At 40.0% G+C, this 26512-nt stretch overlaps 1 protein-coding gene across 2 annotated transcripts in view; it reads left to right on the top strand.

Annotated features, from left to right (window-relative positions):
• The window catches only part of sclt1 (sodium channel and clathrin linker 1), a 102386-nt gene that overhangs the window by 3985 nt on the left and 71889 nt on the right, over window positions 1-26512 (top strand). For both annotated transcript variants that reach the window (XM_048530592.2, XM_048530584.2), the window contains exons 2-9: window positions 9924-10008; window positions 11217-11284; window positions 15854-15906; window positions 18759-18831; window positions 18936-18991; window positions 19168-19303; window positions 24092-24214; window positions 24417-24482. In XM_048530592.2, the coding sequence (XP_048386549.1) occupies window positions 9972-10008; window positions 11217-11284; window positions 15854-15906; window positions 18759-18831; window positions 18936-18991; window positions 19168-19303; window positions 24092-24214; window positions 24417-24482 (612 nt within the window). In that variant the 5' untranslated portion in view covers window positions 9924-9971. The remainder of the gene's footprint in view (window positions 1-9923; window positions 10009-11216; window positions 11285-15853; window positions 15907-18758; window positions 18832-18935; window positions 18992-19167; window positions 19304-24091; window positions 24215-24416; window positions 24483-26512) is intronic.

Below are 26512 nucleotides of genomic sequence, written 5' to 3'. Positions count from 1 at the left end.
ACTTGTGAAGCTGTGGAGATTTAAAGTGGGGTATCCGCATCTTAGGATAAGACATATTTTGAATGTAACAAGTTGTTAGATACCAGAATATTAGCTTGTGAAATTCAATTTTCAAATTATGTTGTGATCTGAAATTTGTTGAAAGATAGAATGCTGAAACAGATCAAGGCACTATTTTTGTCCCTATTTGCTTTTTCAATGCTAAGCGTTTTTAAAAATTATTAGCGTGCGCGTACATAGAGTGGGCCAAAATATTACATTTTAAAGTTGGTGCTTCTAACTATCCTACACCAATATTAATTTGGGATCACACTTAAGTAGGCTGATTGTCCAATTGCTTTGAAAATGTACATTGAGTAGTTGATAGTACAGCAAGCTGTTTACTAAAGGTAAACTCTCCATTGGCTTACCAGATTGTAGGGCTGTTCTCATAAGAGAGAGATAAGTATAAGTTCTTTAACCTGGGGGTCATTGTGATGTGAGGGAAGAGTTTGAGAATGAATGTCCTTCGTGGCAATCTCAGCAAGTATGGGAATTGAACGCACACTGTTGGCATCACTCTGCATTACAAACCAGCCATCTGCGCAACTGAGCAAACTGACCCCTTTTTTTGTGGGCATCATTGCAATAGATTTTTGATCCACAACAATTAAGTCTTGTGCCATTACATTTCAACAGAAAATATTCATGCATTGTCCAAGCAAAACTGTGTTGGAAATGTCCTGAACTGCACAATTCCATGATAATGAGCTGATTGGACGAAAACAAAATTTCCTTTTAACAGAATTTCTATTTTCCAATCCTGTGTATTTCCACCATGCAACATAAAATTAATCTTGCTTTAGTTCTGTCGGATGACTAACTAAAGGAAGGAGAGAGCCTGCATTTATGTAGTGCCTTTGACAACCTCAAGATGGGCATTAAAGTTAATGTTTCTTGACAATAGCCACTGATTTACTCCAGGATACACAACAGCCAATTTGCTGCCCAATTTGGATGTGGGAGCCCAGCACATCAGTGCAAAAGATAAGGCTGAATTATTTGCTGCTATCCTGCTGAGTCAATGATCCATCTTGGCCTCCTCCAGAGATCACCATTTTAGAGATACCAGTCTTCAGCCAATTTAATTCACTCCACGTGCTATCTAGAAATGGTTGGAAGTAATGGAAACAGCAAAGTCTGTGGCCCAGGCAACACCAACAGTACTAAAGACTTGTACTCCAGCAATTGCTGCATCCCTGGCCAAGCTGTTCTGTACAGTGACAACACTGACATCTACTCGACAAAGTTGAAAATTACTCAAGTATATCCTGTACACAAAAAGCAGGAAAATTCACCTGGCCAATTACTGCTTCACTGTCTACCCTCAATCATTCATAAAGTGATGGGAGGTATTATCAACATTGCCAACAAGCAGCACCTGGCCAGCAATAACTTGCTCACTAATGCCAGTTTGGGTTCCTGACTTTATTACAGCCTTGGTTCAGACATGGACAAAAGAGCTGAATTCCAGATGTGAGGTGAAAATGTCAGCCTTTGATATTAAGGTTGCATTTGACTGAATGTGGCTTCATGAAATCCTGGTAAAACTGGAGCCAATTAGACTCGGTGGGCTATGAGGAGTGATTGTCCTCGGCCTAACCATCTTTGGCTGATTCATCAATGACCTTCCCTTCTTCATTTTATCAGAAGTGGGAATGTTCACTGACAATTGTACAATATTCAGCGCTGTTCATGACTACGCGGATACTGAAGTAATCCATATCCAAATGCTGCAAGACCTGGATAATATTCAGGCTCCAGCTGACAAGTGGCACATAACATTCATACCCACATAAATGCCAGGCAATGACCATCTGTAATACGAACAATCTGCCCATTGCTCCTTGGCATTCAATGGTGTTACCATGACTGAATTCCCTACTATCAACACCCTGGGAGTTACCATTTGACCAAAATCTGAACTGGACTCACCATTTTGGGACTGGCTCTATTTAGAATACCTCGTTGGCAAGGACATATTGGACTAACAGGTCTGTTTCCATGCTGTATGACTCTAAATAAAGTGGTAAAAGAGCAGATAAGAGGCAAGGAGTCCTGCTATTAGTCACTTACCTCCCAACTCTTCAAAGCTTGTCCAGTATCTACAAGACACAAGTCAAGAGTGTGATGGAATATTCCATCCAACTATGCTGGATGTGTGCAGCTCCAGCAGGGCTCCAGAAGCTTGACACCATCCAGGATAAAGCAGCTGCTTGATTAGCACCACTTCCACAAACATCTATTCCCTGTCCACCGATGCTGAGCAGCAGTGTGCACCATCTACAAGATGCCTGCAGAAATTTACCAAAGATCTTTAGAAAACACCTTCCAAACCCACAACCACTATCATCTGGAAGGACAAGGGCTTCAGATACATGCAAACATTACCACCTGCAGGTTCCTCTCCTAGCCATGCATCAGTGGAATAAAATCCTGGAATTCCGTCCCCAGCAGCCTTGTGAGTCTACCAAAAGCATGTGGACTACAGTGGTTCAAGAAGGCAGCTTACCACCAAGTTTTCAAGGGCAGCTAAGGATGGGCAATAAATGCTAGCCCAGCCTGTAATGCCCATGTCCCACAAGTGAATGAAAAAGTGGAGCTTGAGGAACGGCTAAAACTCCCTGGTACAGGAGTAACACATGTTTTCACCTGCATTTTTGCATCGAAACATGAACAGTACATGAGTGTCAGGTCTCAGTCTAGCCTCAAGTGCTGTCAGACTCACTTTACAAAGATCTTATCATATGTGACTACATTACTGGGAAAACAGGTTTTTAACATTTGTTAATTTATTGTATTAATTCAAAATGGCTGAACAAGAGATTGATTACATCAGAAGCAATTGCAGATAAGTTCCTACAATATAATCAGGTGGTTCTACAGTCAGGACATAACTTTTTAACTAAAAGGGTGAGGGAGTTAATGACCATCATGAATGTTGTTTTTAAACCTACTAATATAGTTCTTAAATTTGTGTTTTGCTTGGTAATGTTTTAAAAATATATGCCATGTGATGCTCTGAAATAGACTGTCCAAAAGGAATTTTGAAACAACATTGGATTGATGCTTTGGAAAAAATATGTGAGCTATGAGTGAGGAAGGAGCTGTGCACTGAGATGAACAGAACAGCTCTTCAAAGAGCCAGCTGGCATCAATCAATGCACTGCATGGCCTTCTGTCCTGAATAAATCTATGAAATTTTCGTGATAACTACCTGTAAAAATGTTATATTGGCCACAATATTTTTTGTATGAAGGATAACATCTCATGGATATATAAACAGCAGTAGGTTTGGAGCTCATTCTGTTGGGTTTGGAGGAGATAATTGTGTAACTGGACTAGAACATCTGTCCTCACGTGCAGTGCCCAGACCTAATCACAGTACTCTTGGTGGGATCAGACTGAGGCTCATTCAAATGATGCATAACTTCATTCTTTTGCAATTCAGCTCCTATAAGAGAGAAACCAGCCGCTGTATTTGCTCTTTCTATTGCTTTTTGCACTTGTCTGCCAGTTGTTAATGATTTATGTACTTGGATTCCCAAATCTCAATGCTGTTCTACTGTTCCTACTTCCCTCTATTTAGAAAATACTGATTTATCTTCTTTGGCTTCAAAGTGCTGACCTTGCACATGCTAAACCAGCAGAATTTTGTTTACTGTCCCATCTAGTATCATCAGCAAACTTGGAAACATATCTCTTGCCAAGTTACGTGCATTACTGTAATGTTATTTTAAGGTGAAATTTGGAGGAAATGGATGACTTGAGTATTAAGCACAGATTGCCAAAATTGAATGACCCTGCACATTCAGGAATTTGACTAAAAAGTAATTGGGGATGAAAATTAATTTGTCTGTTTTTTTTATGAAAAGCACACTGGGAAAATATTGAGAAACAATCAAAAGGATAGGAGACATTTGGATCATTGTGTCTGTGCCAGCTTTTTGAAAATTATCCAATTAGTTCCACTTTTCTAATTGTCCCTAAAGCTCAGTTGTGTCTCTTTGTTCAAGTATATACTGAATTACAAGTTTAAAGATACTAATGAATTTGCTTCCACCACTTTTCCTAATCATGTATTCCAGATCATAAATCACTTCTATAGTGATAAGCTGTAATTTCTTATATTGTTAGAGTCAGGTCTTCATTATTGACGCTCTTGAACTTTTAACTCATTTTCATCTCCCCACTGATTCTCCTTCAATTTAAGCTGTATCTTTACATTTCACCAGTCCAACCCCCAACAACATCCCATGCCAGTACAAAGAGCTTCTACCTATTCTGTTAAAATGCTTCATAATATTAAATACTTTTACTACATTTCTCAATAACCTTTCATGCTTTAAGGAGAATAATCCAAGCTCCTCATGGCATACACTTAGGTATCTTTCGTTTAAATTTCCTTTGCACCCTCTACAAGTTCCTTCCTCAGTTGGATGCAATCCAGCTGAGGAACAGCCATTTTTGTTTTCTAAATGTTTGGCATAATTTCCATTATTTTGCAGACTTTTACCTCTACCTAGGTAAAGCCAAGTATTCTTTGTGCCTTTTTAACAGCTGGGAACTCTCGCCTTACCTTTCTAATTTGGACATACCTTCCTATTTGAAGACCCAAATGTTAATTATTTACAGTTTTACATGATAGCCTCTTCATCTCTTTCTCACTTTTGTTTTGGTCTATAGTATCTATGCAGCCATGTAATAGATTTACTTTGACCAGATGGATTTTGGACTCACTTAAACATTATCCTTTTCCAAACCTGTAATGATATATTTTATCATTATTACCATTTGCTATTTTTTCCTGAATATGTTTGACCTGAGGACAGAGGACTTAGGAACTGTAGTAGGCTTTGTCTTTGTCTTAAAAATAAGACTTTGTATTATTGTGTTTCCGAATCTAATTTCTTATGAGGGGAAACATTCCCTTAGAATCTACCTTATCAAGTCCACTTAGGATCTTTATAATATTCTCGTGAGGGTTGATGAAATCACATTCCTTCCCCCTTGTTTGAATCAGGGTACTGTTATTGGCACAAGATTATTTGGTCATTTATGCCTGTAGTTCAACAATTGATTTTATGTAAAAGTACTCCAAATCTGCCATGGCCTGCTCTGTGTTTCTTCCCTTTCTGATCCCACCTTTTACTCAACTGTCTTTATTCTAATGCTATTGTCATCAGACAGTAGCAATAGAATAATGCGCCAGTCCTTTATCCTTCTTGCTTTTCTACAACGCTTCAACTCAAATTACTTCCAGACTGGTTGAAACTTCCCCTCTCAACACTAGTTAGCCTCCCCTGCAAAGTTTTGGTGTTGGCACTGTTTATGGTCCCCCTGGCTCTAGATTCCAATGTACCTGAAGTCCTACCACCTGCAACAAGCATAAGGGACTGTAAGTGGCAATCTGTGGAACATATTTGAACTCTTGCTCTTTAGTCTACTGTCTCGGTCTGTCTGTAAAACTTGAACACTTTTTTATATCCTATATTACTGGTTTTAGGATGGACCATAACTTCAATCTATTCCACTCTCACCTTCACACACTGGAAGACATACAGCACTAAAAATGATACCATTAAAACTAACAAATTTAAGCATCAAATAAAAGAAAGTTATATTACAAACAAAAGCAGAAGTTAAATGAAAATGTGTAGTCAGCTGTGGAATCAGATGATATTCATAATCTAATGGAACTTCTTGTTTTGGTTTGTTGTCTGGAGCCTTTGAGGACACTTAAGCTTTGCAATCACCCACTAGAGGGAGTTGTGACCTGTTCGATCTTCCAAGTACCATGGAGGCTATTTTAACATGACTCACTGAGTGGGAAACCTATGGGATCGTGTGAAATACTGACTTTACATTCCACTCATTTTGAGGAGTTTTAATTACTTGCCAGTCTGAAAATTAATGAAATTGAGCACGATATTAGTTTTACACCCTACCCAATTCTGTTTTGTGGTGAGGTGTAAAATCAGCATGGGTTTCCCACTACTGAGGTAGGTTAAAATCTCTGCATTGGAATATGAAACTGAGTTCAGTAGTGTTGGTTGCTTGGTCTGTATAGATGTGTGCTGGGGAGTAAAGTGGTGTCTGATGACTTTTACAGCAAATCATGGCAGAGATTCGGTATGTGGATGTACCCACCAGAGAAGGAGCAAAACCTGACCTACTCTTGGGAAATAAGGCAGGGCAGGTGACTGAGTTGTCAGCGGGGGAGCACTTTGGGGACAGTGATCGCTAATTCTATTAATTTCAAAATAATGATGGAAAAGGATAGACAGGATCTAAAAGTTGAAGTTCTACTTTGGTGGAAGACCAGTTTTGACGGTATTAGGCGAGAACTTTCAAAAGTTGATTAGGGGAAGTATTCTCAGGTAAAGGGATGGCTCGGAAGTGGGAAGCCTTCAAAAACGAGATAACAGGAGTTCAGAGACAGTATGTTCCTGTTACAGTGAAGGGTAAGGCTGGTAGATGAAGGAATGTTGGATGACTGGAAAAATTGAGGTTTTGATCAAGAAAAAGAAGGAAGCATTTGTCAGATACAGACAGATCGAGTGAATCCCTACAAGAATCCCTGAAGGCAGTAGATGTACGCTTAAGAGGAAAATCAAGAGGATCAAAAGGGGCCATGAGATAACTTTGGCAAATAAGGTTCAGGAGAATCCAAAGGGAACCTGCAAATACATTAAGGACAAAATGGTAACTAGGGAAAGAATAGGGCCCCTTAGAGATCAGCAAGGCTGCCTGTGTGTGCAACCACAGAAGATGGGGGAGATAGTAAATGAGTACTATACGCAAGTGTTTACTGTGGGGAAGGATATGATACCTAGAGAACTTGGGGAAATAAATAGCAACATCTTGAAAAATGTCCATATTACAGATGAGGTGTTGCTGGACATCTTAAAACGCATAAAGGTGAATAAATCCCTGGGACCTGATCAAGTGTACCCTAAAACTTTGTGGGAAGTTGAGGAAATGATTGCTGAGCCCCTAACTAATATATTTGTATCATCGATAGTTCTAGGTGAGGTGCTGGAAGACTGGAGGTTGGCTAAGGTGTTGCAATATTTAAGAAGGGTGGTTAGGAAATGCCAGAGAACACTAGACTGGTGAGCCTGACATCAATGGTGGGCAAGTTGTTGGAGAGAATCCTGAGGGACAGGATTTAATATATTTGGAACGGCAAGGACTGATTAGGGACGGTCAACATGGCTTTGTGGGTACAGAAATTGTGTCTCACTAACATAATTGAGTTTTTTTTTGAAGAAGTAATGATGAGGGCAGGGCGGTGGGTGTGATCTATATGGACTTTAGTAAGACATTCAACAAGGTTCTGATAGACTGATTAACAAGGTTAGATCATGCAGAATAGAGAGAGAACTAGCCATTTGGTTACAGAACTGGCTCAAAGGTAGGGATTCAGAGGGGGGTAGTAGAGGATTGCTTTTCAGACTGGAGACCTGTGACCAGAAGTGTGCCACAAAGTGCTGCGTGAACTGTTTTTTGTCATTTATACATATGATTTGGTAATGAACATAGGGAGTATGGTTAGTGAGTTTGCAGATGATGCCAAAATTGGTAGTGTAGTGGTCAGCGAAGAAGGTTATTTCAGAGTACAGTGGGATTTTGATCGGATGGGCCGGTGGGCCAAGGAATGGCAGATGAGTTTAATTTAGGTAAATATGAAGTGCTCCATTTTGGAAAGGCAAATCATTGCAGGACATATACACTTAATGGTAAGGTCCTGGGTAGTGTTGCTGACCAAAGAAACCTTGGAGTACATGTTCACAGTTACTTGAAAGAGTCGCAGGTAGACAGGAAGTCAAGAAGGTGTTTGGTATGCTGACCTTCATTAGTCAGTGCATTGACTATAGGAGTTGAGAAGTCATGTTGCAGCAGCGTAAGACATTGATTAGTCTGCTTTTAGAATACTGCATTCAATTCTGGTCTCGCTGCTTTAGGAAGCAAGTTGTGAGACTTGAAAGGGTTCAGAAAAGATTTACAAGAATGTTGCCAGGGTTGCAGGGTTTGAGCAATCGGGAGAGACTGAATGGGCTGGGGCTTTTTTCCCGGGAGCATCAGAGACTAAGAGATGACCTTTGTAGAGGTTTACCAAAACCAAGAGCGGTAAGTGAATAGCCGAGGTCTCTTCCCAAGGTTAGGGAAGTCCAAAACTAGAGAGCATGGATTTAAAGTGAGAGATGAAAGATTTAAAAGAGACCTAAGGGGCAACGTTTTCATGCAGAGGGTGGTGCCTGTATGGAATGAGTTGCCAGAGGAAGTCGTGGAGGCTGGTACAATTACAACATTTAAAAGGCATCCGGATGGGTATATGAATAGGAAGGGTTTAGAGAAATATGCTGGCAAATGGCACTAGAATAATTTAGAATGTCTAATCAGCATGGACAATTTGGACCAAAGGGTCTATTTCCATGCTGCACAGCTGTATGACTCAGATCATCTCAGTGGGGGTAGAGGGGAAGTAGTGCATTTGCAGCTAATGTTCACCTAAAACATGCAGAACAAATAAATAGTTGCTGATTTGAGGTTGGTAGTACACCTGCAGTAGATACCCTCTTTTAGCTTCCCAAAACTGAACATGAGTTAAGCAGCTGGAAGGATCTCTGACCAGTGTTATTTAAAGTGTTCATCAAGTTTTGAAGTTATACTGGTCAGTTTCTTCTGCTGATTGCTACAATTTTACACATTTCACAGAAAGCATTTGGGGCTTTCCATACTTCTAAGCTACAAGTATTTGAAGGTGGAGTATAGCTGATGCTGAAGAAACTTTTATGAACTTCAAGAGTTCTGTGTAAATTAGGACTTCAAGATATGGATGCACTAATTAGCATATCAGTACCAGGAGAATGACCAGAGGCCATGCAAGGCAGGACAAGCTGCCCAAACAGCAAAGAAGAGGCAAAGAAGGCACATTGCTCTCAGTCGGGCATTCACTAACACCATTCGCCGCCAGCTTGCACCCTCCTGTACGGGAAGCACACTGTTGAGCAAGTGCTGAGAGTGTTACAGGAAGTGAATCTGACCTGGGAAATAATGAGGAATGGCGCAGTGTGGGAGAGACTGAGCAGGGGACTCTGCAGAGGGTCCAGAGAGCAGTTTGCAGGAGTACTGTGACATCTGGGGAACCCCCTTTTAGTCACTGGCATCTATAAATATGGTAGCCCTACTCCGAGCTTCTTGCGGTTCTTAGGAGCTAGGCGGATGCCTAGCACTGGCTGCACAGAGAAATTGTTTTCATGAGCAGTACAGATTTTGAGTGTCATCTGCTATTCAATCATCTTGCACAGCATAATTATCTCCATGCCAATTTCCAGGGATTGTTTTCAATTTAATTCCCTACCCATATTTCAAATGCACAAGTGGGAAATGTTTTTTAACAAACTATTTTCAGTAGGTAAAATATGACATTGTCACATGAAAAATAAGCATCTGTTCTTGTAAAAAGCTGTACCTTAGAAGAAATGGTTTCCAGTCTATAACCAGTGGAAACAGATTTAGAGATTTGCCAATGTACCAGAAGGGACTTCAGGAAAAGCCTTTTAGTTTGGGACGCTCTGCTACATTGGCTGATGAAAACAGATTCAGTTGTAGCTCTCTAAGGGAAATTAGATAAATATTTGACGGAGAAAAAAAATTACTAAAAGAATGAGGCATGAGATTAAGTGGATTGTACTTTAAAAGAGCCAACGTAGCCAGGAGGCCAAATGGTCTCCTTTACTATTTAATGATTCTATGAAAGTGACATTAACAGTAAATGACATAGGATGTGGTCAGAGGTACTGAGTTTTTTACATATAAGACACAGAAACATGGAAATTTTTTTTAAAATTTTATTTCAAAACTGATATGTTTCTCAGCTTGAGTCTACATTTGTGGTTTCCTGAGCCATATACGAAAGCAAGAACATGGAAACACCTGAAGTGGACTTTCTGAGAGATCAAGGTAATTTTTACATTATAGTGGAACACAGCTCAGAGCAGTTCTGTAAAATTCATTTCAGTGAGGTAGTTCCTATGATATATGAATACACATTGCGAAGATGTAGTCCATCCACTTTTTTATTTTACTTTGTAATGAACCAGTATTTCAAGTGTTATGTTATGTCAGTGTTGTAATGTGCAACTGCTTTGAAATGCATTTCTTTGGAATTTTACTTTTTATCATACACCTTTTGCTGAGTTCTTAAGAAATATCCTGCAGCTGAGGTCTCTGAGAAACTTAATGTTGGGGAAGAGCTAACTACAAGAGTTAAGAGTCAGATGTGGCTATTGAGTAGAAAGTGATACTCTTATTTTTCTATGAGCATTACATTGATTAATGCATTGCCTTGTCTATTTAGTAGCCAGATAAAATTAGTTATGTCCCTAGAATGCAACAAATTGTAAATTTAATACACTTTAGAGAAGCAACTTGTTTAATTTCAGTGATGAAGTACTTGTCTTGCAAATTTACATCAATAAATCCTTCTACTTGTTTGACACCTTCCTTGGCAAATGTGCCTAACCAGTGAGCCAAACACTTGAGGAGACCCTTTTTACATGCTGATTTCAAGCAGGGCCTCAATATGACCTAACGATGAAGGTTAGAGTGGATATCTGCTGGAAGTGTTTGTATTGAGCATTGAATAAGCACTGGACCTGAATTAACTCATGTTTCCCACATATAAATCATTCCATCGTTCTCATTGTTAAACCTAGGCGCCAGAGATAAAAGTAGAATGTGCGAAATGAACTGTTTTAATGTAGAAGATATTTGATGAATTGCAAAAGAGTAAGAGCCAAATTCTTTGCACAGAAAGTTTGAATGCAATAATTTCTTTAATATCTTGTGTTATCCTTAAGTAATAAAGTAAAGTCCAGATGGGTACTGCTGAGCTAAATTCTTCACCATTTGAGGGGTAAATACCATAGTTAGTTACAGTAGTACTCTTAAACGGTAAAAAAATATTGTCGGTTGGGTAGGCACCTTCAGAATGCTTTTTACTGTTTGACAAGTCAGCTTTGATTAACTCATTAGATCTTCTGAAGCAAGGCTACAGATCTGTTAGTAGATTGTAATAAAATTGTGTTCTGTCAGTACTGGAACAAAAATGAAGGTAAAACAAGAGATGAAATTTTGACTTTTATGATGTTCAATTCTGTGTTCTGTAGTTCAGCGATTAAATGCTGTGCTCTGTCAATATCAAGCAGAGCAGCTGCCCAGATCTTCTGGTGTTCAGGTATAGTCATTTTCTAAATTGTATTTTCTAGTTTTCCTTTTAAGCTTTGTTTAATTTTTTAGGATATTTACATTTTAAAATGTGCTGCTGCGGAATTTCTGTACCAGGTTTAGAATTGAACACCTTATGTATTACATGTTTCAAAATTTCCCCTGCTTTTGCGCCCTGTAATTGGTAAAACTTCAAATATTTGGTAGTAAATCTCTACCCCATTTATGGGATTGGGGGGTGGGCGAGAAGGATGGTAAGAGAGATCGGGGGGGGGGGTGTTGGTGTGAGATTGTAGGGGCATTGAGCGCTCCAAGACATCTCTACCCTATGTGTAGCCTGCTGTTATCTCTGCAGGGTGCCAATTTCATCATATTTCCTCCTCCACCACCCCCCCGCCACAGTAAAGAGAATGAGACATCAGTGAATTAATCTGTTAACAACAGAATTTCTTGAGGTAAAAAGTGAGAAATTCTATACTTGCATCTGATCCTTTCACTAGAAAGTGTTGTCAACTAGTTTTTTTTAACATCCATTGAGTTTGCTTCTTAAATGAACAAATGTCTTGTGATGTAAAATGCCAGGATGTTGCCAACCTAATTTTTGTTGCTGGACGAGGCATAATTAAATTTGTTTTGCCTGTAACCCATTATTTGGCATTGAAAATAGAGTTGAAATTCAAAGACATGTTAAATGCAAACCATCTTACAAAGTGGCAAGTGTATCTGCCTAGCATAGAAGTTTAATGATAGTCAGTACTTTTTCACTGCAAAGTATTGCTTTGTAATGGACCAAAAGATCAGGCTGGTTTTAAGTATTTACTTTCCAATGAAAGTTTCATCCCTACCAGAAACCAAGCATTAAATCATTTTCTAAACTGCTCAGAATTGAAGTAACAGATATTAGTTGTTATCATTTGGAATGAGCCCTGATCACATGATTATGTTCAAGCAGTAAATATTTAAGTATAATCGCAGTTTATTAAATTTGTGGAAGTGATTATAGCTTTTTAAATTTGTGAATCTCAGATAGTGGTCTGGAACAAGAAAGGAGAGCAGAGTGGGCTAGAAAAGGAGAGGAGATCAGGGAGGGGGCAAGAGAGGAGACTGGGGAGGGAAGTGAGGTAAAAGCCATGGCAGGGGTAAGAACGAGGAACGCAGTGCAATGAGGTATATAGAATGCAAAGCAGGGGAAAGAGAGCAGAGAACGGGGCACAAGAGAAGTGGAGTGGGAAGGGAGGGAGGAGCAAGAAAGAAGCAAGATGGTCTGGGTATGGAGTGGGCCGTGTGGAGGATCGAGGAGGAAGAGTGGGGCGCGGGAATTTGGCTGGTGGATGGGGGACTGAGCAGAATGAGAGGGAAAGTGCAGTTGGATCAAGAGGGGAGGAGGGGCAGTGGGAAGAAAGGGAAAAGGGAGCATGTGGGAGAAAGGAGAGCAGTGAGGACTTTAACAATATGCAATAATAAAAATATAACACAAATAATTACACTAAAAAACAAAAATATCACATGTTAGTTAATTATCATAATTATGACAATCTACTTAACTAATACTATTAACTCTTCAATGACCGGTGTCATGATTTGTCCATTTTAAATTATCACGCTTGTCGCCAGGACTGTGAAAAATTCTAAAAAATTTCACCTCCTCATCATTGGTTCTGTACTGATAAAGTTTTAGTCATTTTTCTTTTGACTTTTTTCTTTTTAGTTGATTTCCAAATAATTTCAGTTGAACTCTGTTGAGTGCCTTGAAGGAGATCAAGCAATTGCAACATATGCTTGCAGCACTGTGTGTTTTAATTTGATGGTCATTGACTTCAGTTGGTCATTGCTAGATGTCACTGATGATTTTGGAGTGCAAATCATTGTAAATAGTTGTCAGCAAATATAGCTGAGCAGAGGACGCTGTCTCATTTTTCTGTTAGGGATGCTTTTGTGCCCTATGAGGGTATGAGGCTGAAATTGGCAAGGGTGGATTGGGGAACCTTGCTAAGCAGGTTGGCGACAGAAAGGCAATGGTGCATATTTAAAGAGCATGTGCAAGAATTGCAACATTTACTCATTCCTGTCTAGTGCAAAAACAAAAGAAAGTAGGTGACTCAACCATGGCTTATAAAATTAAACAGGGATAGGGTGACCCTACAGAAGTTTATAAAATCGTGAGGGGCTTGAATAGGGTGAATAGTCAAGGTATTTTCCCCAGAGCAGGAGAGTCCAAAACCAGAGGGCATGGGTTTAAGATGAGAAGGGAAAGATTGAAATGGGATCTAAGGGGCAACCTTTTCACGCAGAATGCATAGAATGGAATAAGCTGCTAGACGAAGTGTTGGAGGCTGGTACAATTACAACAGTTAAAAGGCAACTGGATGGGTATACAAATAGGAAGGGTTGAAGGGGTATGGGCCAAATGCTGGCAAATGGAACTGGATTAATTTAGCATATCTGGTCAACATGGACGAGTTGGACCGAAGGGTCTGTTTGTGTGCTGTACAGCTCTATGATTCTATGACTTGAGAATTCAACAACAGAGGACAAAGAGTTGATCAAGGATGGGAAAATAGAGTATGAGAGTAAAATTTCAGGAACACTAAAACCCACTATAAAAGCTCTATGAAGAGAAAAAGATTACTAAAGACAATTGCAGCTCCTTTGCAGACAGAAGCTGCGGAAATTATAACAGGGAACAAATAAATGGGAGGAGAATTGAACGCATGCTTTGGTTCTGCCTTCACAAAATGGGGGACATATAATCTCCTAGAAATGTTAGTGGTGCACGGTCCCAGTAAGAAGGTGGAATTGAAGGAAATCAGCATTGGTAAGAAAATAGTGTTGGGGAAATTCCGGATTAAAGGCTGACAAATCAGTGATAATCTACATCCCAGAGCACCAAAGAAAATGGCACTGAAAATATTGGATGCATTGGTGGTATCTTCCAAAATTCTATAGATATTGGAGCTCTTTCTATAGATTGGAGGCTGACTAATGCATTACTACAATAGAGAGAGAGCGCGAGTGCCAAAACAGAGTATTTGCAGATAGCCTAATGTCAGTGATGGGGAAAATGCCAGTGACTGTTGTAAAAGATGTAATAACAGAAGATTTTGAAAACATTAATGGGACTGCACAAAAACCTGTAAGGGTCTGTGCAAGATAAATCATGTTTAACAAATCTCCTGTCAAATAAGTAAATGATAACAGTGGATAAGAGATTAGTAGGCAAAATTAAAGCACATGGGATAGGGTGTACTTAAATTGGCATGGATTGAGAATTGGTTGACAGGTAAGAAACAGAGAGTAGGAATGAATGAATCCTTTTCAGAGTGACAGGGAGTAACTTGTGGTGTACCATAAGGATCCATGCATTTAAATGACCTGAATGAGGGAACCAAACATTTCTCGGTTTGGAGACGACAAGATACTGGACAGGATTATGAGTTGTGAAGAGAATGCAAGGAAGCTTCAAGGTGACTTGGACAAGTTGAGTGAGTAGACAAACACGTGGCAGATGCCATACAATGTGCTAAATGTGAAATGATACTCCAGCGCAAAAAACAGTATGGAAGAGTAATATTTAATTGTGATATCTTGGGAAGTATGGTTCAACAAACGAATTTGAGTGTCCTTATACACCGGTCAATGAAAGTAGACAGGCAGGTGCTGCAAGCAATTGGGAAGACAAATGGCATTATTGATATTCATTATGAGAGGATTTGAGTTCAGAAGTGGGGATAGTTACTGCATTATACAGGGCATTGGTGAGATCACGCCTGGAGTATTGTATGCAATTTTGATCTCCCTATCTAAAAAAGGATATACTTTCCAGAGATGGAGTGCAGCAGAGTTTCACTAGGCTCCGGGGATAGCAGACTGTCCTGAAATGTGCAGTTGGTTTGATTAGGCCTGTATTCACTAGAATTTAGAAGGATGAGGGAGGATCTGATTGAAACATATAAAATTCTAACACAGCTGGATAGAGAAGATGTAGAGGGAATGTTTTGCCTGATTGGGGTGTCTAAAATCAGGGAACACAGTCAGGATAAGGTGTAGAGATGAGGAAGAATTTTTGTGGAATTCTTTACCACAAAAAGCTGTGAAGGCCAAATCACTGAATATATTCAAGAGATAGTTGCATTTATTGTTTTCAAACAGGATGGGAAGAATGCAGGAATATGGTGTTGACTTAGACGATCAGCCATGATCATATTGAAAGGTTGATTTAAACTCTTGGTTTCTATGTTCCTTTGTTTTTGCACCCTCATTTGTAGATTGAAGTTCAAATCGCATGGCCTGACAGCATGTACAAATCACATCATCTGAAGATTAGGGGCCACATGAAATTTCATGTCAATTTTAATTTTCAATCTGCATTGACAAGAATCTTCTGTTCAACCTTCAGAATTCCCATTTCTTTTGGGAGCAAAACAAGCAATTTACTGACCAAAAATCCGAAAGATCAGTTTTTGTGCTCCTAAGATGATGCTTGGCCTGCTGTGTTCATCCAGCCCCACACTTTGTTATCAATGAGAAGTGTGTTTTGATAAATCAGTGCCATAATGCAGTGTTTTCTCTCTTGATTCAGGTTCGGCATTTAGGTGAACATGATCCTCCAGCACCCTGGCTCATAGACAAGTGGTAAAATTCCTCTTGGTGTATTATGATCCTTGAAACCCTACAGTGTAGAAGCAGGCCATTTGACCCAGCAAGTCCAAACCTACCCTCCGAAGCACATCAACCTCAGACCCATCCCCTAACGTATCCCTATCACCCTGCATTTCCCATGGCTAATCCACCCAACCTACACATCCCTGTACACTGTGGGGAATTTAGTATGGCCAATCCACCTAGCCTGCACGTCTTTGGACTGTGGGAAGAAACGGCAGCACCTGAAGGAAACCCACACAAACACAGGGACAATGTGCAAACTCCACACAGATAGTTGCCCAAAGGTGGAATCAAACCTGGGTCCCTGGTGCTATGAGGTGGCAGTGCTAACCACTGGGCCACTGTGCTATCCCTGAATGATAGTGATGTGGAATTTGTATTTCATGTTAGGAAAGTATTGATGTCATAAAATATTTGGGAGTATTGCATGCTCCTGAATCAGGCTTCTAGTTTTACATGTGTCTTGTGAAAAATTAGGAAATCACCATGTCAGGCATTAGTTCAAAATTGCTAAGCGGCAATTGTTATGGGTTTTCTACTTGATCAGTACTCCAGTTAAAAAAAACATTAAGACTAAGTTTCTTTCAGGAATCTTCTATTTTTTGAATGTAAATAAGAAAAGTGATGCTTCCCACAACTTACCAGTTCGGGAATACTGTATGATACAATGGAAATCTAAAGTGAAGGAGCACAAAACTCTCAGAGGAAGGAGGAAAACTTTGTTAAAGCTTTAATATTGGCATTGTTAACAAGTGAGTTTTGAGAAGATTTGTAGCTCAGGTTGAGTTTCTTAATGTGAGTTTGCTCGCTGAGCTAGAAGGTTAGTTTTCAGACGTTTCGTCACCATTCTAGGTAACATCATCAGTGAGCCTCCGACGAAGCGCTGGTGTTATGTCCCGCTTTCTATTTATCTGGTTAGGTTTCCTTGGGTTGGTGATGTCATTTCCTGTTCTTTTTCTCAGAGGATTGTAGATTGATTTGGAGCCAATGTGTTTGTTGATGCAGTTCTGGTTGGAATGCAATGTTTCTAGGAATTCTCGTGCATGTCTCTGTTTGGCTTGTCCTAGGATGGATGTGTTGTCCCAATCAAAGTAGTGTCCTTCCTCATCTGTTTGTAAGGATACTAGTGATAGTGGGTCATGTTGTTTTGTGGCTAGTTGATGTTCATGTATTCTGGTGGCTAGCTTTCTGCCTGTTTGTCCAATGTAGGGTTTGTCACAGTTCTTGCAAGGTATTTTGTAGATGACGTTCGTTTTCTTGTTGTCTGTATAGGGTCTTTTAAGTTCATTAGCTGCTGTTTTAGTGTGTTGGTGGGTTTGTGGGCTACCCTGATGCCAAGAGGTCCGAGTAGTCTGGCAGTCATTTCAGAAATGTCTTTGATGTAGGGGAGAGTGGTTACGGTTCCTGGGCCTGTTTTGTCTGTTTGTTTGGGTTTGTTGTGGAGAAATCGGTGGACTGTGTTCGTTGGGTACCCATTCTTTTTGAATACGCTGTATAGGTGATTTTCTTCTGTTCTTCGTAGTTCCTCTGTGCTGCAGTGTGTGGTGGCTCATTGGAATAATGTTCTAATGCAGCTTCGTTTGTGGGTGTTGGGATGGTTGCTGCTGTAGTTCAGTATTTGGTCCGTATGTGTTGTTTTCCTGTAGACGCTGGTTTGAAGTTCCCCATTGGCTGTTCGCTCTACTGTGACATCTAGGAATGGCAGTTTGTTGTTGTTTTCCTCCTCTTTTGTGAATGTTATGCCAGTAAGGGTGTTATTGATGGTCTTGAAGGTTTCTTCTAATTTGTTTTGTTTAGTGATGACAAAGGTGTCATCCACATAGCGGACCCAAAGTTTGGGTTGGATGATTGGCAGAGCTGTTTGTTCGAGTCTCTGCATTACTGCCTCTGCTAAGAACCCTGATATCGGACTTTGGCCCAGAAACCGTAACCACTCTCCCCTACATCAAAGACATTTCCGAAATGACTGCCAGACTACTCGGACCTCTTGGCATCAGGGTAGCCCACAAACCCACCAACACACTAAAACAGCAGCTAATGAACTTAAAAGACCCTATACAGACAACAAGAAAACGAACGTCATCTACAAAATACCTTGCAAGAACTGTGACAAACACTACATTGGACAAACGGGCAGAAAGCTAGCCACCAGGATACATGAACATCAACTAGCCACAAAACGACATGACCCACTATCACTAGTATCCTTACATACAGATGAGGAAGGACACAACTTTGATTGGGACAATACATCCATCATAGGACAAGCCAAACAGAGACACGCACGAGAATTCCCAGAAGCATGGCATTCCAACCGGAACTCCTTCAACAAACACATTGGCTCCAAATCAATCTACCATCCTCTGAGAAAAAGAACAGGAAATGACATCACCAATGCAGGAGATGGCATCACCAACCCAAAGAAACCTAAACAGATAAATAGGAAACGGGACATAGCACCAGCGCTTCGTCGGAGGCTCACTGATGATGTTACCTAGAATGGTGACGAAACGTCTGAAAACTAACATTCCAGCTCAGCGAGCAAACTCACATCCATTGGTAACAAGTTTCTACTGATAAACGATTAGAAACCATCAGCTGTTCTTTTCTGCCATGAAGCTAATTTTAGATCCAGTTTGCCAGCAAGGGCTTTTGATTTTTTTTTTCCCAGTCAGGCATTTGGGACCTTGTCAAAAGCATTCCTAAAAATCCACATAAATCACCACCTCCACATTAATAATAGCTGACTCTCCAACAGAATGTAAACTTGTGCAAGTTTTACTGATGTTTAATGTTTGTAATTTCCATCATTTCTTTGGCAGCCTCATGGCACCTCTTATAACAGAATATGACAAGCAGATACAGAAAATGAGTGAACAGTTGGATTGTCACCATGTAAGAATATTTGAGCTTTTTCATGTTTTAAAAGTTGGGTGATTTTTCTTGAATATAAATTAAATCTACTTTCTAGCAACACTTTTTCATTATTTCAATAACAGATTCATATGAATGAAATGAAGTTAAAGCTTGAGAATGTTGTTCAAGAAAATGAAAGGTAAGGTTAGCCAAATTTTAAGGTCAGATTATTTTAATGTCCGTTAATTGTAGCTAGGTGCTGATTGTTTAATTGAAGTAGGTGAAAATGCTGTAAAGTTATATGTTTGTGTTACTCTTGTAACTAAGATTTATCCTATTTTCTAACTGGAATAAATGTAATTGGCTGTACTACAGGCTGCATACAGAGTTACAGGAGACCATTGAAAAACGGTTGGAGTCCCTGCCTGCTGATGCAGATATTGTTGATGTTGACTTTATGGAAGGTGAAGTGGTGAGAAACCTAAAGGAACAATTACGTCTAGCCAATAGGGTAGGTAATGATGAGCAAAATGACACATTTCTCAACCTGCACTAATGCCTAAAACAGTAATTTGGCATCTAACTAATTTGTTATAACCTTTGGAAATTGCACTGATCAGTAGAGTCAACATATGGTGTAGCAAGGCTTACGCACCTGGAAGAATTTTTTTTGCTTCTGGAATATGGGCATCGCTGGCTAGAACTGCATTTTTTGTCCACCCCTAATTGCCCTGGAGAAAGTGATAGTGAACTAACTTACTAAAGTGCTGCAGTTTTTAGGGTATATGGAGGCCACATTACTGTTAAGAAGGGAGCCCAGGCATTTCAACTCGATAGTGTGATTACATTGGTTTAAAAATGTGAAGCCAACAAGGATTACTGAAGCAGTTTGTTTTCTTTTGTAATAACCTGGCAGTTTTCAAAGTTATTTCTGCATGCATCCACAATTTGATAAGATTATTGAATGCTGTTTCATAATTGATTATGTGTGATTCGAACTCTCAACTTATGGGTTATTAGTCCACTATCACAGCCACAAATGTAACTCATTTGTAATGGCACACTTAGCCAGTAGAATGACCAATCGCTCATTTGTTGATGTTTGCTTTGAATATATTTTCGAATGAAAAAGACAGTCATATCTGTTTGTATTTTTTTGTAGATGCTAAAGTAACATGTTTGGTTAGGAATCAAAATGATTTACATTGCAACTGAAGTGTTGTCTGCATTCACTAAGGTGGAAAGCCAACTGCGATTTGAGTTAGTAGCTATTATTTTGAATGGCTTCTCACTACCAGTCACATGCAAACTGTGATCAAGTTTAAAATTTGTAGCAACATTGTAATGGAGATGCTTCATTTTAATATTTCTTGGAGGACTTAAATTTTGAAGGGCTGTGGAAAAATTGATTTATTTTCCAGTTTTGTTGAAATACCTTGAATTTTTTTTTAAGAGAGGTCATTGAAATGCCATTGTGGGTAATTGGAGACTGTCCTAATGAAGCTTCCTAGAAATCAAGACTAAAACAATGTATGATTTCAAGAAGGAGTTGGATATAGCACTTGAGGGTAAAAGGATTAAAGGATGTAGGCAAAACATAGGAACAGGCTATTGCATTGAATGATCAGCTATGACCATGGTGAGTGGCAGAATAGGCACAAAGGGCCAAATGGTCTACTCCTGCTCCGACTTTCTATGTTGCTAAATCACATGACTGATAATTGCTTGCTTTGCTGTAGAGTCATGCTGGGAAGCTCGTGAAGTGCAGTGATAGCATCCCTACCTCTGAGCTAGAACACGTGGGTTCAAGTCCCGTCTGCTTCAGAGGTGCGTAATAACATCTCTGAGTAGGTTGATCAGAAAATATCTAGAGTCCTGCTGGGGTTGTTTGAAGAGTGACAAGTTGAGGCTTGTTTTGGAATTAGGTTTTCAGGTACATGCAAGAAATCTGTGAGGCAGGGCAGCCCAATCCTGAAATGAAAAGCTTCTTGTGGAGTTCTCGGTGAAATCTATTTGTGTTTTGAAAGGCTGGAGGAACTTCTCAAGATTGTATTTTCTCAATGGGTTATGTCTGAACAGCTTGGGAGATAAGCATGTGTTTTTCATGTGACAGGACATCAGAACGCCAGACTTTGTAACACACTACATTTCTTCCTTTTGCCTTCAAGAATAACTCATTGTCTAAAGAATCATCTTCCAGAAAGCCAATCTCTGCAGAGAAATCCATTTTGTTTTCTCTTTTCCTGAAGAATGTGTGTGTGTGTATCTGTGTGCGTTTTGCAAATATTTTGTGGGAATGAGGGATATAAAGGGAAAGATTAGGGAACCATGGATGACAGGTGAAATTGTGAGACTAGCAAAGAGGAAAAAGAAAGCATACTTAAGGTCTAGGCGACTGAAACAGACAAAGCTTTGGAAGAATATCGGGAAAATAGAACCAATCTGAAATGAGGAAGTAAGAGGGTTAAAAGGGGGTCATAAATTATCTTCAGCAAACAGGGTAAAGGAAAACCCCAAAGTCTTTTATTCATACATAAGGAGCAAGAGGGTAACTAGAGGGAGTTGGCCCACTCAATGACAAAGGAGGAAAGTTATGCAAGGAGTCAGAGAAAATGAGTGAGATTCTTAATGAGATAGCAAAGTGTGGAGCTGGATGAACACAGCAGTAAGATGCTGGTTGGCCTGCTGTGTTCATCCAGCTCCACACTTTGTTATCTCAGATTCTCCAGCAGCTGCAGTTCCCATTATCTCTGAGATTCTGAATGAGTACTTTGCGTCGGTATTCACTGAAGAGAGAGACATAACGGATGTTGAGGTTAGGGATAGATGTTTGATTATTCTAGGTCAAGTCAGCATAAGGAGTGGGGAAGTGGTGGGTATTCTAAAAGGCATTACGGTGGACAAGTCCCCAGGTCCGGATGGGATCTATCCCAGGTTACTGAGGGAAGCAAGAGACGAAATAGCTGGGGCCTTAACAGATATCTTTGCAGCATCCTTGAGCATGGGTGAGGTCCCAGAGGACTGGAGAACTGCTAATGTTGTCCCCTTGTTTAAGAAGTGTAGCAAGGATAATCCAGGTAGTTATAAACCGGTGAGCCTGACGTCAGTGATGGGAAGCTGCTGAAGAAGATACTGAGGAATAGGATCTATTTATATTTGGAAGAAAATGGGCTTTTTAGTGATAGGCAGCATTGTTTTGTGCAGGGAAGGTCATGTCTTACCAACTTGATAGAATTCATTGAGGAAGTGACAAAGTTGATAAATGAGGGAAGGGCTGTAGATGTCATATACATGGACTTCAGTAAGGCGTTTGATAAGATTCCCCATGGTAGGCTGACGGAGAAAGTGAAGTCGCATGGAGACCAGAGTGTACTAGCTAGACGAATAGAGAACTGGCTGGGCAACAGGAGACAGAGAATTGTAGTGGAAGGGAGTTTCTCAAAATGGAGAACTGTGACCAGTGGTGTTCCACAGGGATCTGTGTTGGGACCACTGTTGCTTCTGATATACATAAATGATCTTGAGGAAGGTATAGATGGTCTGATTAGCAAGTTTGCAGATGACACTAAGATTGGTGGAGGAGCAGATCACGAAGGGGACTAAAAGGAAAATGCAGCACAATATAGATAGATTGGAGAGTTGGATGGAAAAATGGCAGATGGAGTTCAATCCAGGCAAATGCGAGTTGATGCATTTCAGAAGATCCAATTCAAGAGCAAACTATACGGTAAATGGAAACGCCCTGGGGAAAATTGATGCACAGAGAGATCTGGATGTTCAGGTCTATTGTACCCTGAAGGTGGCAACACAGGTCGATAGAGTGGTCAAGAAGGCATATGGCATGCTTTCATTCATCAGACAGGGTACTGAGTACAAGAGTTGGCAGGTCATGTTGCAGTTGTTTAGGACTTTAGTTCGACCACATTTGGAATACAGCGTACAGTTCTGGTCACCACATTACCAAAGGATGTGGATGCTTTGAAGAGGGTGCAGAGGAGGTTCACCAGGATGTTGCCTGGTTTGGAGGGCGCTACTTATGAAGAGAAGTTAAGTAGATTAGGATTGTTTACATCAGAAAGACGGAGGTTGAGGGGGACCCTGATTGAGGTCTATAAAATCATGAGAGGTATAGACAGGGTAGATAGCAAGCTTTTTCCCAGAGTGAGGGGCTCAATTACTAGGGGTCATGATGTCAAGGTGAGAGGAGGAAAGTTTAAGGGAGATATGCGTAGAAAGTTCTTTATGCACAGGGTGGTGGATGCCTGGATCACGTTGCCAGCCGAGGTGGCAGAGTTGGGCATGATAACATCATTTTAAGATGTATCTAAACAGATACATGAATGGGCAGGGAGCAGAGGGATACAGATCCTTGGAAAATAGGCAATAGGTTTAGATAGAGGATCTGGATCGGTGCAGGCTTGGAGGGCTGAAGGGCCTGTTCCTCTGCTGTAATTTTCTTTGTTCTTTGCTCTTTGAAAAGCATATTTCTATACTGTAAACTATCGATGTTAATCAATTAATGCAACTTTTCTGAATAAGTTTTACTTTGATAATAAATCAATTATTGTGTTTATTAAGATATCTAACTGATCCCAGTTAATTGAGTGCTTTTCTGCTTTGTGATAATTCAGAAGATGCGACATTGAGTGTCAGTTCAGCTAGGGGAAAATATTCTTACCACCGAAACAGAAAAATTGCCTGGCTAGGTCTGGCAGAATCAGTAAAGAGTAATACAGAGTTAACATTTCAAGCCCAGTAACCCTTCTTTAGAATTGATGGCATCTGGGAAAAAGTGGTATTATGTTGATAGGGTGTGGGGGCCATGGAGCTCAGAGAGATGGAGCGAGGAAAAGATAGGCAGTTGAGGGGATGGTACATAGTAACCTGAGAGGAAAAAAATAGTTAAGTGTGCACTAGTGGGGAAATGAAAATATTTTTAACTTGGTTATCCTATGTGATGGAGTCATTGAAGGTTTCAAGTTGACAAACTTAAATTTAGAGTGAGGGAACATTTTAAAATGATAATTAACACAGATGCAAAGAAAAGAAACAGTATTATGTCAAGCCTACTACTTTGAACCTTTAGGTCAAAAACAAAGTAAGAATAGCAAATTACCAAAAAATGTCCTTAGTATGCACAGAAATGGCATACACCTCTAAACTTTCAGAGTCTATGACAATCATTTAGCAAAAAGTGAAATCAGATTCAATGTGATTTACAGTTCAGGAATTTGTGGCACTTAGCATCTCTTTACTGTTGAAAAAAGTATTTCCTAACTGTTTGGCCTTGTTTTTTTAGGAAAAAGACCTAGCCTTGGAGTTATGGCAGTCAGTTTCCCAAGCTTTAGATCGAATGCAACAGATGTATCAAGATCATGTGTCAGAGACTCAGAATCATGCCTTTGACCAACAACAATGGAATGTATGACATCCTTAATATTTTTGTATCTCATTAAGCTAAATGAACATTGTACATTTCCACATCAGAAAAATAGAGAGATTTACCTTGTTAAAATGATCATTTTTCAGTCTTTTTTTTTCAAGTGGCTGTGTGCTGATTGATAAATTGCACGTTTCTATGGTCCACCAGCAAATGCATAAATCTTTGGTACTTTTTTTTCCAGGAACAGTTGGCCCACTTCCGACAACTTACTCAGCAGCTTCAAGTGGCCAACCAAAACTTGAAACTGGTAAGACAAAGCTTCTGGAAAGTGCTCAAGTAGAATCCAGTACAACATCCAGTTTTGCATATTAAACTCTACGGAAAATAATTCTGGAAATATTTTGGCTCAAGTGAATTTTGAATGGAAAAATTATGTTTCAAGAGCTCATGCAACACCAGACAATTAATGGTCTTACTTAATAGATTTTGTGCCAACATTTTCTTCCACGAAGTGCTAATTGAGTCCTGTATTCAAATATTACCTGAGTCAGCAATAACAATTTGAATTCATTGAACATCTTCAATTTATTAACATGCCCTGAGATGTCTAGTAGGAGTAGGAGTGTTATTGTGCGAAGTTTAGTAGCCAACCTGTTTTGATATTAAAGATTTGCCCATGGGTTGAAACTCCAACTAAACACTATTAGGACCCTGCCAAAATTCTCATCATTCCAGAATCAATCTAGATGTCAAGTTAAATCTGTGTTTTATTAATTAACAACCATCCCCTTAAAACACACCTCCTGTATACCTCACTGCTTATTTCAATTTTCAAGTTTGAAGAGCAAAAACACACCTTACTGTCAACATCACAGGAGCTCGGAAGCATGTACTATTGCTGATTACCTTCTAGCCGCACAGTATCCCTCCCCATACACAGTAGTGTGTACTTTGCTATTGTGGCTTTGGTACGAAGCAGCTACTGGAGTTACCCTGACTCTCCTCCCCTCCCCAACCCTACTGCAGAAACCCTCTTCTAGCACACTTTGGCTTTTGTGTGAGGATACAGCAGCCGTAATGTGATAACTTGCAGTCCGGGAACCTGTCTGATTTGGTCAATGAAGGAGATGATGCCTTGAGTGAATGTGCTCTGCTCCATTGACTCTTGTTGATCTGAGAGATCATAAGATGCCAGTCAGACCTCAATGTACTCCCATTCAAGTCTGCTCCAGATAAGGGCCTAATTGGATGGTGTGTGTGATTTTTTTTTCTTTTAAACCAGTCAGCTCAGACTTGATGTGACACCAGTCTGGCAGATGGGCCTTGAACTTTCTGGAATAGAATTCGGGGCACTACCACTATGCCACAAGAGCAGCTTGGATGGTATGAAGTCAGTTGGCGTGCTGATTAACTTTGAATTCAATGCAGATGGATAGTGTATCATTAATACATTCTAATTCCTGGAGTAGCTATATGGATGGTTTCATATTTGTTTCGGGTCCAGTGACCCAAGGAAGGGATAAAACGTTAACTCTGATTTTTTTTTCCCTTCAGAGATGCTGCCAGATCTGCTGAGCTTTTCCAGCAACTTCTTTTTTTGTTCATTAAAATGTGGAAGTCTTGCTAAAGTATTATGGCCAACAGTAATGTGTAGCGCTGGGTTCTTCCCTATTTCAAAATACAGTTTTTTACTCTTCTCACTTTGGATATTGTTTTGCACAATAAACCCTTAATATTACAGTTGATTTTTGGATGAATATTGTGAGTTTCAAAATTTACATTTATTGCCCTGACTTGCAGAATTTGCCCGTGACCCACAACCTCCCCCTCATTTTTCACCTCACCAACTGTATCATGAGCCCTGTTTCCCAGATGACCCTTCACCCTTTCCCTGGTTTTGGTTGAACTTCTTCATTTTATGTTTTATCCTCAGAGACCCTAATAACCAAGGTTTTGATGCCCTTGCTAGCTCTGTACCCTGTCCAAATTAGTGACAGAATGGTTGTGACTTCCTTGACCCCCCGATCAGCTGCCGCCCATCTTCCCAGATTGAATTTGTAAAACAGCCCCAACAGTGTGATCAACGAGTCCCAGAATGGTTTTGTTCTTGCATTGAATCAACCACCTGACTGACTGCAGCCCCCCTCCCCGCCCACTGAAAATTCCTGCTTTGCATTTCACATATCACTATAATGTTCATGTAAAAACAGTGTTTTTGCCATGCTCCAAACAAATATTCCACCGCTGGCTTTGACACAGCACCAAGCCCTTCAGCAACATGTTACCTCCCTTTCACATTGATGCTTCACTGCTTCCTACAGCCACATGCTCTTTCCT

Source organism: Stegostoma tigrinum, chromosome 1, assembly GCF_030684315.1.
Source record: "Stegostoma tigrinum isolate sSteTig4 chromosome 1, sSteTig4.hap1, whole genome shotgun sequence".
Lineage (NCBI taxonomy): Eukaryota > Metazoa > Chordata > Chondrichthyes > Orectolobiformes > Stegostomatidae > Stegostoma > Stegostoma tigrinum.
This window is presented reverse-complemented; position numbering and strand designations above follow the sequence as displayed.